At 46.5% G+C, this 14,223-nt stretch overlaps 1 protein-coding gene across 8 annotated transcripts in view; it reads right to left on the bottom strand.

Annotated features, from left to right (window-relative positions):
- The window catches only part of LOC142245262 (ubiquitin carboxyl-terminal hydrolase 22-A), a 179,659-nt gene that overhangs the window by 146,742 nt on the left and 18,694 nt on the right, over positions 1-14,223 (bottom strand). For all 8 annotated transcript variants that reach the window (XM_075317845.1, XM_075317843.1, XM_075317842.1 and 5 more), the window contains 3 exons: positions 10,555-10,687; positions 8,809-8,922; positions 3,708-3,752 (listed from right to left, as the gene is read on the bottom strand). In XM_075317845.1, coding sequence (XP_075173960.1) covers positions 3,708-3,752; positions 8,809-8,922; positions 10,555-10,687 — 292 coding nt within the window. The remainder of the gene's footprint in view (positions 1-3,707; positions 3,753-8,808; positions 8,923-10,554; positions 10,688-14,223) is intronic.

Below are 14,223 nucleotides of genomic sequence, written 5' to 3'. Positions count from 1 at the left end.
GCGGTCTGGGACTGCGGTCCGTGTCAGAGACCTCACCCTGGGATCTATGAGACACCCCGGGAGGACATGGTTGTTCCAACTGAGGGGAACCAGGGGGCAATGATTCCACAGTGCCCATGGTCTGAGATACCGGTCTGGACTGCAAAGCTTCTAGTATCTTAGTCATAGTCTCAGACAGCCTTTCAGTAAAAACTGTAAACTCCGTCCCTGTCACCTGGACAGTGTTAGCAGGTGGTTCCCCCTGGGCCACCCTTAGCAGAGGCTCCGGCTGAGTAAGTGCCACAGGGGCCGAGCAGTGCACACAATGAGGGTCAGTGGAACCTGCCGGTAGTGAAGCCGTACATGCGGCGCAGGCAGCATAGTAAGCCTGTGTTTTGGCACCCCTGCTTCTTGTGGGCGCCATGCTGTTGTCTCCCCTGAGCAACCCAGGAGGGTATATAGCCAAAAATCAACCGTGCACTATACAGTGTAAAGTATAGCCTATAATCATATAATCTATAAGTACACTTCTGCACAAGTGGGGCCAGCACCAGAGGTGCTGCTTACCGGCCGCTCAAAGCGGTTGTGTGGCCACCAGAATCCCTGCCTGGGTCTCCCAGAGCTTGTCTCCCCTCTCCAGCGTCAGAAGAGCTGACAGGAATGGCTGCCGGCGTCCTGAGGAGAGGAGGGGGCCGTGGGCGTGCCCTAGAAAGTGCGGGAAACTGGTGCCCCACTGTGCACAGTGAGGGGGGTGGAGTATGCAAAGCATGCTCCAGCCCTCAGTGCTGACATTCTGTACAGCGTCCCGCCCTTCCCCTGACTGGCAGGCCTGGGGGCGGGAAGAGAATGAGACTAGGCCGCAAAAGCCGGGGACTAGAGTTATAAGCGCGGCCGCCGTATAAGCGCGGTCGGCGCGGATGTCCCCGGCGCACTAACAGTCCCAGCCGCGCCGCATGTATAACAATGGCAGCGGCGGTCAGCGCGGTAGTCCCCAATACACTACACACCCAGCCACGCTGCAGCGTGTGATGGCACAATTGCGGTCAGCGCCGCGGTCCCCGGCGCACTAACACACCCAGCAATGCAGGAGTGTTTCTGTGCGCGGTCCCCACGGGGACACAGAGTACCTCAAAGTAGCAGGGCCATGTCCCTGACGATACTCGGCTCCATTATCCAGCAGAGTCCCCAGGGGCTGTGGATGGAGCACGGTCTCAGTGCCTGGAGACCGATTAGGATCCCACTTCACCCAGAGCCCTAAATGGGATGGGGAAGGAAAACAGCATGTGGGCTCCAGCCTCCGTACCCGCAATGGATACCTCAACCTTAACAACACCGCCGACAAGAGTGGGGTGAGAAGGGAGCATGCTGGGGGCCCTGTTATGGGCCCTCTTTTCTTCCATCCGACAGTCAGCAGCTGCTGCTGACTAATCTGTGGAGCTATGCGTGCATGTCTGCCTCCTTCGCACAAAGCAAAAAAACTGAGGAGCCCGTGGGAGCACGGGGGGTGTATAGGCAGAAGGGGAGGGGCTTTACACTTTTAGTGTAATACTTTGTGCGGCCTCCGGAGGCATAGCCTATACACCCAACTGTCTGGGTCTCCCAATGGAGCGACAAAGAAAATACAGTAACTTTATATCTTAGTGATGGTCTCTCTGGTTTCTAAATTATTCCACTTTTTAGCATTACTATTAGGTTGATCCTCGAAATATTTAGGTGGGATGAAATGTAATAACCTGACTTGTAAGAGTGGGGTTCTACTATAGGACTGCGCTTGAATTCCTAGAACTGACCCATTCTTTCCCAAATTCCTGTAAAGGTAGACTGCAAGACTAGGTGCTTCATTTACACATCTGTGGCAATAGCACCGAGTGCACAACCTCAATTCAGTGAATAAGACTTTTGTTCTAATTCTTCTCTCCATATAAAGTATGCTTAATGGTCAGACTAGAGATTTGCTGAACTAAAAACAATCTGTAATCATAGAGCATGCATGATTCAGCAGAAAGACATTTTCCCTGAAATGGAGGCATAGACAACATATCAGGAACATGCCACAGGTAAGCATGGTCCTTTACTATTACAGTGCCTGATTGCCTCCCAAGTTATGCAAAAAGAGTCTTGTTTCTTAGGCCATGTGCCCATGTGGCATTTTTTTTTTAATCAATGAAAGCAAGGTAAAAGCATCCCAGAAAAGTCTATGACAATCCTGACTTGCTGTGCACACAGTGCTTTTTTTTCCTTGCAGATTTTGTTGAAAAAAGAAGCATGTCAATTGTTTCTGTGCTTCTATAATCCCCTGCAATGCTTTATCACTACAGGGGATTATATCACAGCCCTTTGCCTCACACACTATGCATCCGACATGGTGTATGAGGCTCTCTGTAGCTCAGTAACCCCGCGTCATCATGGTGAAGACCCAGGGTTATCGCGGCAGCGATGGGGTCCCTGTGATCATGTGACAGGAAGCCGATCGCAAGGGAGAGGCAAGAGATCCCTCTCCATGGCTCCTGAATGCTGCGATCGCACGGATCACAGCATTTGGGGGTTAAACTGCCGGGAGCAACATAGGGACCTCTCCGGGCAGTGAGAGCGGGGTCCCAACTGTAACATCAGACTGAGACCCAGCGGCAATCACAGGTGTACAGCGCCTGACCTCCTGCGATCGCCATGACTAAAAAAAGCAGGGAAAAAAAAAATCATAAAAATGCGCACACCAGAAAAAAAACACTTTTATGCATTTTTCCTGCCAAAACATGTTCATGTGCAGAAAAGAAGCATACAAAAAAAGCAAAGTGAGCACATAGCCTTACACATCTCTCATTGGACGCAATGCCAAAGCAGGAACATTTCTCCTCTGCAATGTCCCTCTCATTCTGCCATGTGTGACTTTAGGCAAGGCTGGTGGTGAGGCTTCATGAGCGCGGAGATATCTTGTGCTGTACTTTTAGCAGAGGTGATGCAAGAAATTGCAGCCTTTTCCCCATCTTGTATACAATAAGGTTGGCAGCAAAGTAGATCTGTCACCAAATTTACCAATATGAAGTGCATACAGGATTATCTGGATCCCCCAACAAGGCTGAGGATGGTGGCGTTACATAACGGCTGTATAATACTTTACAACAGTTGAGCTCTCCACAAATCTAGTATGAATGGCAGCTGCTCAGCGTCAGTACATGTTGCAGCTGTCAGTCAGGCTGCAGGCGGACACAATACACATGAAACATTTTCTTCTTTAGTTGGGCTCATAAAATGCTCTTTTTAATTTCAAGATTATATCCCTGACATGGATAGTGCTTGTATTGTGAAATCCGGTGACTGACCAGCTTTACTGGAAACTACTTTTCTGATTCCTGCTGCCTTAATCATGGGCAGCATGCATTAGTCTAGGTGCGTTGTTGCAGCTATAGAAATTTTAAAACCCTGGCTGGCTAAGTCTTGGATAACTAGTCAGTCGGGTCCCCGGCGGCTTCTACTTGCTCCCGATCCATTTGTCCAGTAGGTCTTCCCCTATGCACACACATATGGACACAGGGCATGGAGGAGCTGCCGAGCCACAGTCTCTGGGCAGCTTTATTTTTGCATGAACTATTGCAGATTCTTAGCTTAGAAAATGGCAGCAATAAAGCAGCCAGACTGATTCATGCTGCCTGAAATTTGGGCAGAATGAATCAAATGACAAGCGCCCTTCAATAAACATTAAAGATAAAAGGATCAGGAAGACATCTTACCTGTCATTGCATACTGGTAAGGAGATACCAAGGACGGAGCAAAAGCTTTATTAAAGGAAAAAAAGAGAAAAAAATAAGACAAAGTTACAAATGACTGTTTTGAATAACTGACATAAGGCATAATGGCTTAGTGGAATAGAAAGCGACATCGCTGTGCCTGATCCTATGATACAGTACTCCCTCAATGCTTTTAGACAATGCAGTCACTTCTAATAAAAGTTTAAAAAAAATAAATACTTGAATTAAAAAGGGTTGCACAGGGTAGGTGAAGACATGACCGTTTTTGTCTAGGAACAGTGATGTAGCCATCCTTGGCTTATTTAAGGCAACTTGGCTTTAGTGGAGTAAAAAGGGCAGAGCTGCAATACCACATGAAGAGAAGTGTGGCGCTATATCTAGAAGTCACGATTCACTAGACTCGAATAATACAATATGACATTTATGGACCACCCTCTCAATGTCCCATCAAAGAAATAGCCTTGGGGGGAGGGTTCACATACGTTCAGCATTGTCAGGGGATTTGGGGGCTCCATCTGAATAGATGAAAAACTAAACTGGACATGCCCCCAATATTTCCATCTAATTGAATGAGACAAAAACAGTATTTCCCATGTTTTTTTTTTTTCTTCAATCTTGGCACTCCTGGGGGGAGGGGGTTAGGAGGGGAGAGATCCCAGGCAGATCCCAAGTTCACACACACACACACACACACACACTTTCGTTACCTGTGGCCCCAAAGCTAAAATGTCAGTTAATAGGCTATAATAATTGGCACTGCCCCCACTACCATGCTTTCTTAGGGCTCAGGGATCTCAGTTTGTAATTACCAATAATGACAAAGGTTTTGAAAAGTAAGTACCCCCGTCCTATTTCCATGTGCACAGCATAGTGCTGGGTATGGCCACACTGGGAGAGCACCCAATACTCGCACATGTAATCTGACAAGTGTTACGATGCAGACATGTTGAGCAGATGTAGCCGTGCCAGGCCTCTACCAGCCACCATCTCCCTTCACAACACATACTGATCAACGATGGCTTCATCTGCGCAGGCCGGGAAAACAGACCCTCATAGGAAGGGCACCTCAATGCCGCCTTCTCCCCTCAGTCCTCTCCCAACTGATTGCAGAGGAAAAAGAACAAGCGTTCCCTGTCTACAACAGCAGCTAAAAGCAGGGACTGAACCCGGATGTTAAGCAATGGGAGGATAACACTGCAGGAGACGCACGCCTCAGCCTGGTCTCATGGCTGACTCCTCATCAGAGCAATGAATATTTTATCATACAGCAGCTATGTGCTACTCTGCAGAAATCAGAAGGAATTTTGGTTTCACAGATATTTTAGGATCAGATGACAGGGATCATAGGTAGTGATATAAGCTGCACAGAGGCACTGTGGGAATTGTAAAGGTAATAGCCTGCTATGGTCCAAATGCTGGATTTCAGTCCCAACCCCAGTGCTAGGAGCGGATGCAATGCCTCTGCATGGAGGTTGCCATGGCAGCATGCCGACGTCACCAGGAGCTCAGCTATGAGGGAGATTTCCAGGAGGCACACGACCAAGGTAACACTGGTGTAGAATAAAGCAGCAGTTACGGGGTGGTCCGACGCCCCCGAGGAGGAGCTGAAACTACATCAGTGTATGGTGGAGGATATACAAGGGCCGGCTGCTTACCACAATCCAAGGGGCCACTGTGCACAGCGTCCCACATCCCAATCTACATGGCTGCAGTACATTACATGATACCTCACTCACACATTGGGCTTTTCTTATGTATTCCTCTATGTGGAGTCCTTTATTACTAATAAAAAGGAACCTGTCAGCCGATTCCCATTGCCCAAACCGCAGGCATCAGGACTCGGAGTCTGGCCGCACAGTTGCAGACCGGTATATTTTTCTCACTGCGGTTTTTCAGAGGAAAAACAAAAGTTTTAAACATGTGGCTGGGACCAGAACCATAAGGCTGGTTTCACACTACGTCTTTTTAACATCCGTTAAAAACGTTTTTTTAACGGAAGTACGGATCCTGTGCAAATCCGTTTTCACTGCAATGCATTTTCAATGGACTCGCGTCCACCTGCGTTTGCATGCGTTTGCGTCCGTTAGACGCAGGATCCTGTGAGATGCGTTATTTTGACATGTTTCAAAAACGCAACATGTAGCGTTTTTTTGCTTTGTCAAAATAACGCATCTCACAGGATCCTTCACATTGCGCCGCGAGCTGCAATGCATTTCAATGAGTGCTGGATCCTGCCTAGCAGAATGCGTTCAGTTGCGTTGTAACAGGATCCTGCTTTTGTACTGAGCATGCCCAGAAAGTACTGAGCATGCCCAGAACCAGTCTCCAGTGATCTGTCTATCTCTCTACTCCCTCCCTCACCCCCTCTCTCTCTATCTCTGTCTTTCCCCCTTCCTCTCCTGTCTCTCTCTCCCCTGCCTGAGAGCTGCGGACACTCGTAACCAAGGTAAATATCGGGTAACCACTTATCTTAGTTACCCGATGTTTACGTTGGTTACGTGTGCAGACAGCCCGGCTCCAAGCAGCTGCAGACACTCGTAACCAAGATAAATATCGGGTATCCAAGGCCGATGTTTACCTTTGGTTACCAGCGTCTGCAGCTGTCAGATGCCGGCTCCCAGTCTAGCTCCCCTCACTCCCGATCACATGACTCCAATGCCCGCCCCTAAATATCCAGTGCAGGATCCTGCAAAATAACAGATGCGTTTGCATACGTTATTTGCTGTAAAAGCAGGATCCGTACTTCCGCTAAAAAAACGTTTTCAGCGGATGTTAAAAAGACGTAGTGTGAAACCAGCCTAAATGAGACCAGTCCAGCCCCACCCCTGGCCGGCTTCTCCCAGCATCTCTCCCGGTGACTGACATGCCTTTCCTATAGTGAGCGACATAATCACCAGTAGGGATGCTGGGGGAGCCGGCTCTTCAATCTGTATATAAATACAGCCAGGCTCTGATACATGCTGCCCATGGCTCGGACAAGATGCATCATGTGACAGGTTCCCTAAAATTCAAAAGGTCTAAGACGTACATTTTCATTATAGGACTGTATGGAAAGTATGAAGCCATGTCGGGCACTGAGCCCGCGTCATGTTACGTAATCACCATCTGCCTGTAACTGCTGCAACTGGAGCTTTATCCAATTGCCAACGTTTAGCCATTTAAAAGGGAATCTATCACAAGGTTTTTGCCAGCTAATCTAAGAGCAGCATAATGTAGGGGCAGAGACCCTGATACCAGCGATGTGTCACTTACTGGGCTGCTTAGTGTAGTTTTGATAAAATCACTGATTTAGCAGTAGATCATCATTAGAGAACTACTTGGCGTGCTGCAGATAGTCCAGCATATTCATGATCTCTGTATACCTGCTGGATCTGCAGCAGAGAAAACATTGATTTTATCAAAATGACAACAAAAAGCTCAGAAAGTGACATTGCTGGAATCAGTCTCTTTCTCTACATTATGATGCGCTCAGATGGGGAGAGCAAAAACCTGCCGACAGATTCCTTTTATATTGCCACGATCAATCTTTGACAACGCATTTAAATGACACACCGGCTCCCATCTGGAAGCAATGGGTTACCATGGCAGATACATAGCTGGCTGCCACATATGAAGCGGGTTCAGCGCCTCAGCTGGCTTCATACTTTCCATAGCATTCAAAGATCTAGGTCTTCCTGTGAAGCTCAACAATTTGCTGAGCGTCATAGGAGAACTGCAATGCCACTACAGAATGGAAAAAAGAGCTATTGTACTATACAGTATAAACAATTTGACAATCACATAATCAAGTACTTTAGTGGACTAAAAAAAGTAAAAAGGATCAAAATTGTTTTTGAAAAGAAATAAATTAAAATAAATTAATAAAGATTCAGAATTGTTGTGCCCAAATAAGTGATCAAAATACAAAATAATGTTGATTGAAGGATGAAGGAAGGAGAGGGCATTGAAAAGCCAGAACTGTGGCTGGGTTAAAAAAATATATACCGTATTTTTTGGACTATAAGACGCACTTTTTCCCCCCCAAAATGGGGGAAAGTGGGCGGTGCATCTTATAGTCTGAATGTAGGGCATGGCGGTGCTGCGGTGGAGCGGGTCATCGGCGGCATGCGCAGGCTGTAGCAGCGCCTGCCGTGACCACGTGGGCCCGCTCATTTCATATGCATCCTCCCGCCCATCATCTCTCAGCGCTGAAGCCGGCATTGACAGGTGGGCGGGGTGATGGGCGGGGTGATGGGCGGGGGATGCGCGCATAATTATCAGCCTGCCCGCATGATCACCCCTGGCAACTACAGCCTGGAGTGATCATGTGTGGCTGTATTCACTGCTCTCCTCAGTGCGGGGGGCAGTGAATAAGTACGGTATGCTCACCGTTCCCTGCAAACATCGCAATGTCCTCCTGTCTGCCGGCCCGCTGATCTGTGTAGAGAGCGGTGAGCACAGCGACGACATCATCCCTGTGCGCACGGCCTCAACACGCATCAGCTGGTCGGCAGACAGGAGAACGGTGACTGGCTCCACACAGGTCAGCGGCGCTGCTGCTGGCAGTGACAGGAGGACAAGCGATGCTGCTGGAGTGAGGAAAGGTGAGTATAAACGTTTATTTTTTTTTGTGTGCCACAGGATGCAGGCCATATAGCCGGATGGGGTATATAGCAGGATGGGGGCTATACCAGGATGCGGGACATATATACAAGGATGGGGATCATATATAAGGCAAGAGGATCATTACCAAGATGGGGTACCTTAGTTAGAGAATTTGGGGACATTACCCCCATAAAAGTGTCATGACCACACTTTTTGCTTGAAATTTTAATTTTCCCATTTTCCTCCTCTAAAACCAGGGTGTGTCTTATGGTCATGGTCCGGTGCGTCTTATGGGCCAAAAAAATATGGTATAATAAAGAGCAACTAACATGTCATTTGTAATTATTTTTTTTTTCCTACAAATTTGAGAATTTCCTCGCACCTTTCACATGGCCCAACCAAACTGAACACTGACAGGATCAACTGAGTTTACTCTGATGGCTTACTATTTGGGTCAAAATACTGAAGTTACAATAGTACATTAAGGAAAGACACATACCTTGTAGTTTCCAAGCTTTTCTTTGTTCTTCTTTGGCAACTTGCTCCATGTCTTTATCATATATGTAGTCTTGACACATAAAGCAGTATATACCCCCATACAACAAATCTATGGCTGCAGAAAACACATTTTCAGGAAGTCATCAGTAATGTAGACGAAATAAAATGAAAGTTAGGTTTTATTTAAAAACAAGATTTTCTCAGCATAGAAACTTTTATTTCTAACACATCAAATTATTCTAAGATCTATTGACTAAAATGAACTTTGCTCGTGCGAAAACCCCCTTAAGGCTTTGTACGCACTGGAAAATGGAATTTTCTCAAGAAAATTCCCCAGGCATTGAAAGATTACCACACCCGCTGTAAAAAACCGTGGCAAACCACACCCGAAAACCGCATGCGGTTTGCCGCGGTTTTACAGCGGTATTGTCGCGGTTTGCCGCGTGCGGGTTGGTACATGTGCTTTAATGCATTCAATGCAATAAAGCACATTGAAAAAAAGGAAAAAAAAAAGTAATTTCCTTCTGAGATAGAAGAATAGACAGCTAGAAGAATAGACAGCTAGAAGAATAGACAGCTAGAAGAATAGACAGCTAGAAGAATAGACAGCTAGAAGAATAGACAGCTAGAAGAATAGACAGCTAGAAGAATAGACAGCTAGAAGAATAGACAGCTAGAAGAATAGACAGATCGCTGCATTTCTCACGGTCGGTAGTGAGTTCACATTACCGGCCGTGGGAAATGCCCTGTGGTAACCTCTGCTGTCTCGTTGCGAGGCTGCATTCAGCGCTGTGTGTCAGTCGCGGCTGGATGCAAGCATCGCCGGACGTGGATTATGCCGGAGCTGTGTGTTTCGGGAGGGGGGGGGGGGTTAATTAACGGGTGAAATAGGAGCTTTTTTGTGTTTTATTTAAAATAATGAATTTTTCGGTGTTTGTGTTTTTTCACTTTACTTACGGGTTGATCATGTCAGCTGTCTCAGACGCTGCCATGATCAAGCCTGGACTTAGTGGCGGCGATCCGCTGCCATTAACTCCTTATATTACCCTGATTGCCACCGCATCATGGCAGCAGCAGGAAGAGCCGGGGACACTCCGGTACTGTCGCATAATGGATGCTCCTAGGCTGTCTCACCCAGCTCTCGGCTTTGTGAGGCAGGAAGTGAGTCATGTGAGCTACAGGAGTCATCACATGACACTGCGCTACCATGACAACAACCGGAAGTCACGTGATCACTTCATGTGACTTCCGGTATCGGGCAGTGAGTAAATGTTTACCGCCGATGCTATTAGAATGGTGCTGTCACTTATTGACAGCGCCATTAAAGGGGTCCAACGGCACGGGCGGATAACGATTCTGCTTGTGCCTGGCAGGCACACATCTCAGCTGTAAAAATCAGCAGAGATGTGCGCCGAGCAGACCGCGGGCAGTAACACTATGACCGCTAGGACGTAAGATTACTGCCCGCGGTTGTTAAGAGGTTAAAGCCTTTTACCCAGGGTTCTAGGAAGTGTTATAAATCCATTTTACAGGCACAAGCTGTTGGTCATATGGCATTTGCTGAGAATCTGGGAGTAGGACACTACCGTGCCTACCTTTATCTAAGGGAAACAGGCAGGGGTGACCCCAAGATATTGTGACAGTCCCCCCAAAAAATCCATTTAGTCCATACCAGTATAGTAGCCAAGCACAATTGACATTAACAGGTCTTTTCTTATTAGATATTAAGTCTGAGGTAACAACTCACCTAGATTATGTCTCTTGACTTTTGCGTGCTCGTGAATGTGTTTCTTCGTGAAACAACCAAAGAACACACAATACAGGCAAGAGTGGAGTCTGTTTAGGTGGGCGCCACACATATGACAGATGCACGACTTGGCCTGTCAAGGAAACGTCTCAGTGTCAAAAATGTGATGAAAATGGAAAACTTTCACAAGAAAGAAAAAAGATTCTTCTAATTAAACCAAGCAGCAATGGCAATCAGTTCTGAACATACATGTAGCACTGCGATAGAACGTGCATAGAAAATCACTCAGCATAGCACCATGGATTTTAGATTTGTATTATTTAAGCTAATAGTCTAGATATTAATGGAAAAGACCCACCAGAAGCAAAACAAGGGCAGAAGTCCTGATCACTGGGGTAAAGGACTAATAGCCAAGCGATTACAGCAGGGACACATTGAGAGTTAAACTGCTCTGTGCTACATAAACCATGGCCGTCCGCACACCGGAGGAATTCCCATGGCAACCCCGCGGTGGAAGTCCTGTATCCACGTTGGGTGGCATTGTGCGCACACTGCGCATCACAGCAAGTATCAAGCTGTGGACAAACATACGACAACATCAGGCATGGAGTGATGGTCTTTGATGATCCTTTTCAAGGAGGCTTATTAGAAAAGGTTAATAGGGCAACTTTAATCATGACACAAACTATGGAACTGGTATTCTCTTCCTACTAGATCAGAAATACCGGACTAGGAAGACAACTTATTATGGACACTTAGAAACCAGGACAGAGGTGCCGCATAAGAGTGCCTTACTCCTTCGTAAACGCGAGCAGTTTGTGTATAAGGATGACCACCACATAATACTACAATAACATTGCTGTATGGCTCCAGCTTCACCAGTCACCAAGGTCTGTGGGGCAAGAGACAACTCATAAATGGTACCCATCATGTAACCAAACATTGGATATGTCATATGCAGTGATTAGTGGGGGTTCAGATGTGAGACCTCAATGATGTCAAATCCAGCCCTGTACCCCCGCCAATCAAAACATAAGAATGTGGCAACATTTACAGTAGAAATAACACATAACGTATGCAGAAAGATGCAAAGATTGGAATAGAAACATCATTTTAAGGAAACAGCCTGGTGATTATCGATGTAAGGCTGATTATTCCAGGCACGAGAGGCCAAAATAACATCCTTTAGTCTCCATTGGATTACATTTTCTTTCATAATACATATGGTGGTGGATAACACAAGAGCCATGAAAACATTGGTCTGTCAGATATCCACCTCATGATTGAATATACCTGACAGACACAAAGGGAATAAACACGGAGCCTAACTGCAGGAATCAGAAGTCAGCTAAACTCAGGCTATAGTAAGGACATAAGAAACATGGATGAATGGAGGCAACAAATAGCCCTCTACGGTAGCACTGGGCGAGACAAGAACCCAGTCAGGCGGCTTTCACACTACGTTTTTTAATATGCGTCCTGAAATGTTTTTCTGCAAAAGCAGATCCAGTACAAATAAGTTTTAATTTCAATGCATTCGCAATGGACGCGCGTCAACATGCGTTTGCATGCGCTATAGTGAGGATCCAGCAAGTTGCAGTATTTTAACATTTTCAAAAACGCTACTTGTAGCGTTTTAGGCTAAGAACACACATCCGGCTTTTCTGCCGTTTGTCGGATCCGGCGCGCTCCCGTACAGTCTATACAGTACAGTGGCTGCGCGACAAGCTCCGGTCACGTGCTGTCATGTGACCGGAGCATGTGACCAGGAAGTTGCAGCGCAGCCACTGTACTCTATAGACTGTACGGGAGCGCGCTGGATCCAACAAACGGCAGAAAAGCCGGATGTGTGTTCTTAGCTTTAGAGCTGCGTCCAAATACTGTTTGTCACTGGATCCTGACTATACTGCACGCAAACGCATGTCAACACTGGTATGCAGATAGACAGGATCCTGTTGGGCAGAAACCAGCCTGGTGTGATCATAGAGTCTCTCTCTGTCAGTCTTTCCCTCTCTCCCTTTGTCTTCCATACTGACCGAGCAGCTGCACGGCTGTCACACTGCTCTGTCGGCGTCTCCTTTTTTGAAAATGCTGGCCGCTCATTATTCTATCTTGTATTCCCTGCTTCCCCCGCCCACTGGCGCCTATAATTGGTTGCAGTCAGGCACGCCCCCACGCTTAGTGACAGCTGTCTCACTGCCACCAATCACAGCCGCCAGTGGGCAGGTCTATATCGTGCAATACAATAAATCATTTAAAAAAAAAAAAAAAAAATAAAACTGCGTGCGGTTCCTCCTCCGCAGCCCCCACCCCCCCCAATTTTGATACCAGCCAAGATAAAGCCACATGGCTGAAGGCTGGTGTTCTCAGGATGGCGAGCCCCACGTTATGGGGAGCCCTCCAGCCTAAAAATGTCAGCCAGCAGCCACCCGGAATTGCCGCATCCATTAGATGAGAAACCCCCCAATGATTAACCTGTAAGTGAAAGTAAATAAACACATACTCGAAAAAATACATTATTTGAAATAAAAGACAAAAAAACACCCCTTTCACCACTTTATTATAATCCCCAAATACCCTCCAGGTCCGGCGTAATCCACACGAGGTCACATGAGGCTTTCAGCTCTAGTGCATCGGAAGCTGACAGGAGCGGCAGTAAAATACCGCCGCTTGCTGTGAGCTCCATGCAGCAAATAAAGTGAGCCGTGCGATCAGCGGTGACGTCACTCAAGTAGTGCATGTGTGTGTGTAGTGATGATTGGGACGGTAGTGCCTGCGTGTGTGCGGTGAGGATAGTGGGTGGTATCCCTCTCTCTTCCCTTCCTCTCCTATCACATTCAATTCCCCTCACTCCTGATCACAACTCCAATACCCGCCCATAATTTCAAGTGACAGGTTCCTGTAGTAACACCTGCATTTCTCTTTAGATAAACAGGATCTGCTTTTGCAGCAAAAAAAAAAAACAAACAAAAAAAAAAAACAAAAAACACAACATTCAGGACACATGTTAAAAAAAACAAAACGTAGTGTGAAAGCAGCCTTACCAATAAGGCTCTGTTTTCTCATGTTTAATGGCAAGCATTGCCATGGCAGGTTAATTTGTTAATACATTGCCCACAGCCTGTATTAGTTTGTCCAGCTGTAAATTATATTTTGTCATAATCCATTAAAAGACCCCAAAATATAAAAGGAAACAAGATACCAGGTTTTCCCTACATATATAGTTAAAGAAGTTGTCCAGTACCAAAACTGTTTAGTTTTGGGTTTACCGCTCACAAATCTTGCTAATATGTGCCTCTCCAAAAATCCATTACGCCATTTTAGCAATATTATTTATCATGCTGTGGCATCACATCCTATTGCTGGCTCCAGCTCTGATGGGGTTAATCTCTCTCCTGACTTCCTGGGTTCAATTCCTACAACTTCCATAATCCTTTGCTGTGGCCAGCAGCCTGCATCTCACACCCACTCAGATCTCCACCCAAACTGCTCCCTCTCCTCCTTCCTGTGTGCACTGCCCAACCATACACAGCTTTTAGCTTTTGCTCTTTCTGGTCTATTTCACAGCATACATTTCTAATTAATCTATCTATATCTATAGAGTTATCTAACTCTACACACGTCTCTCTATGGCTATGTATGTGTGTGTATAATTAATACATACACACA

The sequence above is a fragment of the Anomaloglossus baeobatrachus genome, chromosome 7 (assembly GCF_048569485.1).
Source record: "Anomaloglossus baeobatrachus isolate aAnoBae1 chromosome 7, aAnoBae1.hap1, whole genome shotgun sequence".
NCBI classification, from domain to species: Eukaryota; Metazoa; Chordata; class Amphibia; order Anura; family Aromobatidae; genus Anomaloglossus; species Anomaloglossus baeobatrachus.
The sequence above is the reverse complement of the archived record's forward strand: the minus strand, read 5'-3'. Positions and strand labels throughout refer to the sequence as shown.